This window comes from Tupaia chinensis, unplaced genomic scaffold (assembly GCF_000334495.1).
Source record: "Tupaia chinensis unplaced genomic scaffold, TupChi_1.0 Scaffold142100_1, whole genome shotgun sequence".
In the NCBI taxonomy this organism is placed as follows: domain Eukaryota; kingdom Metazoa; phylum Chordata; class Mammalia; order Scandentia; family Tupaiidae; genus Tupaia; species Tupaia belangeri.
The window spans coordinates 1,258,559-1,262,623 of record NW_006201951.1 but is presented as its reverse complement, the minus strand read 5'-3'; the positions used below and the strand labels follow the sequence as shown (position 1 = coordinate 1,262,623).

The following is a 4,065-nucleotide window of genomic DNA, read 5'->3' as shown; positions in this document are numbered from 1 at the left end:
GATTGGGTGGGGCGGCCCAGCCTCACCCCGCCCGCCACCGCTGTCCCCACCTGGCACAGCGCAGGGTGAGGCAGAGCGGGTGTACTCACACGATGTCGTTTGGCTCCAGCCGCGTGTCGGGCGGGGGGTTGATGAGGACGTAGGACAGCGTGTTCTGCTGGTCGTTCATCTCGTCTGCAGGGACAGCCATGTCACCACGCGGCCCTGGGGAAGGGGCTCTGGGATGGGAGAAGTTTCCCAGCCTCTCGGCAGTTCTGCCAGCCCAGCTAGGCTGGGCCTCTGCCAGGGACACTGTCCCCTGCACTGGGCAGAGGACAGCACACGGGGCAGCTGGGCACTGGCCACCTACACCCCAGTGGTGGTCAGCCAGCAGCACTTGTCATCGCTCGTCTGGCGGCCCTGCGTGGAGCCACCAGGCACACCTGCACACACCTGTGCATACCACAGAGCCCTCCTGTGTCCACTCACCCGGGCACGCCCAGCACACGGCTGCACACGCCCTGTGCTCCTTCAGGTGCCGCACACCTGCGCACACCCGTGCACACCCATGTAACACGTGCACCACCCCCAGGCCTGCACTGGCTAACCCCCTCACGCACATCACTCTCACGTTCCCGAACGGTGCAGAGCCTGCTCCGGTTTGTCCCTGCACTTCCTCGCCATGTCCGCCCGGCGCCACCCCCTGGGGTCTGAGCAGCCACCTCAGCCCCCGACCTCAACCCTTTCCTTCAGACTCCAGTCCAGAGCAGCCACCGGGCCCATTCCCCCGAGAAGCAGGCCCTGCGTGTGGGAGGACGGCCAGTGTCCGGCTCACGGCAGCTGTAAATTGCCCAGGGGCGTCGGGGGACACCTGTCGCTCACAGGCAGCTCCGTTCAGTGGCAGGGCACTCTGGCCACACGTAGGGACAGCCCTGCCACCGTCCGGGGAAACGGCTCGTGGCCTCAGTTTACCGTCTGGTGTGTCTAAAGGAACCCTGGAGCTCTGCTGCGGGCCTCCTAGGGCAGACGGGCCTGGTGCCCTCAGCCTCCAGCTCCTCACCTCTTCCCTGGCCTTCCCCCACTCTCGGGGTGCCTGCCATGGCAGCTGCGGATTCTCTGCCAAGCTGGGGGACCGCCATGCTGAGCAGAGTGAGCGGCGCTGAGGGCTCAGGAGCGTGCGGCATAGCGCCCCCTGGGGTGGGTTCTGAACCGCACAGCAGCGGGTGCAGGAGAAGGGGGCTGGTGGCTGGCAGGGGCCCCCACAGGTGGCTGTGCTGCCCTGGGAGGCTGGGCTGGGGGTGGGCAGCACAGGGCGGGGGGTGGATGGAGGGCACGTGCAGACTCCTGGGGGCCTGCACCCCCGCCTGGCAGCCTGTAGGTGTGCGCTCTGATGTGCGCCGCCCAGTCACTAAAGACGAGGGGCTGTAGTTCCCCCCTCCCAAGCGGGCAGGTCCTCCCTGCCCACCGGCCTGGGCCCTGCGTTTACCCCAGGGCAACAGCAGACAGGTTGTCCGGAGCCTACGGCCCGTGTGCACACTGTCCTGCCCCGCCCCAGCCAGGCCTGGCCGTCACAGCGAGGGGCTGTGGCTGGCCTCCCGTGCTCACTGTGACAGCGTCCGCCTCCCGGCCCAGGCGGCACCAACAGCACACGGGCCTTGCAGGGACCCCCGTGGCCCTCAGGGTCCTCTGGTGAGCCCCGGCTACCCGAGTCTGCGCGATCGCCCTGCCTGGCTTTGCAGCAGAGGAAGCGCAGCGGCAGGTGTGGGGACTCGGGCATGGGTTCACGGAAGCGGCCAGCCTGAGCTCCACGTGCCTGGGAAGGACGGGTTGTCCGTGAATGCCTGTGAGCCAGAGTGCCCACACTCCACCTCCAGCCTGCAATGCCCAGACGGCACGTGGCCAGCCCTGCTAACCGCCCGCCCAGGCTAGCGGCACCTTAGTCCGGAGGCCTCTGAAGCTCCTGGGAGCCTTGGGTAGACAGGCGGCTCCAGCAGGCTCTGACCTCTCCGAGGCTGCTGGGAGCCTGCGTCCCAGACACCACCCTGAGCTCTGACCCTCCAGGCAGTGGGGCAGGGCCGCAGGTGGCCTCCTGGGGACTGGAGCCCAGCCTCACTCAGCAGCTGGACTTTCTGAGACTGAGCAGGGAGGTCACCTGGGTCGGCACTGGCCAGGGCTGCCACTCCCGGTGCTCGCTTCAGTCAGGGCTGCGGACTGGGGCTTTGCCAGGCAAATGTCCAGCTCAGTCTGTGGGCATGCCACAGGCTGGCTCCAGGCCACTTGCCTGCCCACCAGGCCACCTGCCTGCCCACCAGGGCATATTCGTGAAGGGCTAATCAGAGCAGCAGCCTTGGGGTGGGCCCTGAGAGCTGGGCAGTCTCACCTTGGCCGGGTGCCCATGGCCCGCCACGACCCCTGAGCCAGCCTGACTGGCAGGGGTTCCCAGCGCAGCCATCTTCAACTCCTGTGGAGGGGCCGCAGCACCCCGCACGGGACATCTGTGAGTGTGAGGTCCTGCCTGACAGGGAAGGGCCTGGGCACTGCGCCTGGGACCCTCTGGCCACTGTCCTGCCCCCCTGCCTGGCCGGGCGGGCGTGCACAAGGCAAGGCCGCCTGGCAGTGAAGGGTGGGCACGCCCCTTGCAGCACTGGCCCCGCTGAGCAGAATTACCTTGCAAATATCCCAGGTTTACCCGATTCATGACATCGCTGGCTGTTAAGTTTGCTACGTCCTCTACAGACACAGGGCGAGGCACGGACGGAGAGAGAGAGAGAGAGGTCAGCCGGCAGCGGGCGGGCGCAGCGGGGCCGTCCCTGGGGACAGGCGGCAGCCAGCACCGGGCACCGCAGAAGAAGGGCCCACACCAGGCAGCTGGCCCCTGTGCCCAGCTCTGGCAGGGTGGCGGGCGGGTGCGGAGAGACCAGGGAGCTCGAGCAGGCGCCGGCAGGCTGGGACCCTCCACCTGAGCTTGATGTGGGGCCAGGAGCCTTAGACGTCAGGTCCCACCTCGAGACGGCATGACGGCGCCCACTGGGCAGGGGCGCTGAGGACAAGGGGGAACCTCACTCGGGCCAGGTGGGGACACCCTGCAGTGTCCGTCCTCAGGACTGGGGCTCTCCTAGGCTCCCTACCCTGAACCCTGGCCTGGTCAGGGTGCAGCCCCTCCGTCAGCCCTATACGCCTCGTGTACGTAGCCTTGGGGACCCTGGGCAGCTCTGGGACAGCTCTGAGCTCTCAAGTCCCCTTGGAGGGGGTTCGAGGGCCCCAACTGAGGCAGCAAAAGGCAAGCAGGCAGAAGCAGGCCACATCACGCCACTCCCCGAGGGAGGCTGGGCCCTGGCTGCTCCCAGGACAGGTGATGGCTGGGCAGCAGGGCAGGCCAGGCCAGTGCGGGTCTCGGGCCTCATCAACAGAGGCACGCCTCTACAGAACGGGAGGGGCGAGCTCTCCTCTGCACAGTCAGGCCGCTTTTGAATCTACGGTCACAGGCACGTCGCAGAAAACAAGCTACCAGGGATTCAGGAACGGCTGGCCAGGATGGAGGTCTGGGGCCGCCCCCGAAGCAGCAGCAGTGGGACTGGGGACAACCGTGGAGCCCTGGGGACCGGTGTCCCTTGACCCCCCACAAGGACCCCCACTGCGGGGGAGTGGGCAGGGGCCACTCCATGAGAACCCATGAGAACCCAGCAGGCTCCATGTCCTCACTGCCCACAGGCCAGCCAGAGCTGGCCAGCCCCGCGCAGAGACCCTCCCACCACTAACACTGTCCGCGCTGCAGGGCTCAGCCAAGCCCGTCCTGTTTTACAGCTGGGGTTCGGGGAGGCCCCAGGTAGTCGGGGTGAGCCCTTCCTTACAGGGCCTGGGACCCGTTCTCGGGGGACACCACATCGCACGGATGGGTGCCAGCCCTGGGCACTCTGCGGCCCGCCACCGCCGGCCCGCCCCGCACACCAGCATGCCGTAGCCAGTGGTGGGCAGCCCCAGGTGCTTCATGCGGTCCTTGACCAGCTCGGAGAGCTCCTGGCGCTCGGAGCGCCCGTAGAGGCTAAGCCGCTGCCGGCTCATCCACTCCGGCGGCGCCCTTCCCCC

General features: G+C 67.9%; 1 protein-coding gene across 1 annotated transcript in view; it reads right to left on the bottom strand.

Moving 5' to 3' along the window:
* Positions 1 to 4,065, bottom strand: part of KCNT1 (potassium sodium-activated channel subfamily T member 1) — a 51,732-nt gene that overhangs the window by 1,470 nt on the left and 46,197 nt on the right. The window contains exons 29-31 of the mRNA XM_027766279.1: positions 3,936 to 4,057; positions 2,647 to 2,709; positions 90 to 174 (exon numbers count right to left, since the gene is read on the bottom strand). Of these exons, the coding sequence (XP_027622080.1) occupies positions 90 to 174; positions 2,647 to 2,709; positions 3,936 to 4,057 (270 nt within the window). The remainder of the gene's footprint in view (positions 1 to 89; positions 175 to 2,646; positions 2,710 to 3,935; positions 4,058 to 4,065) is intronic.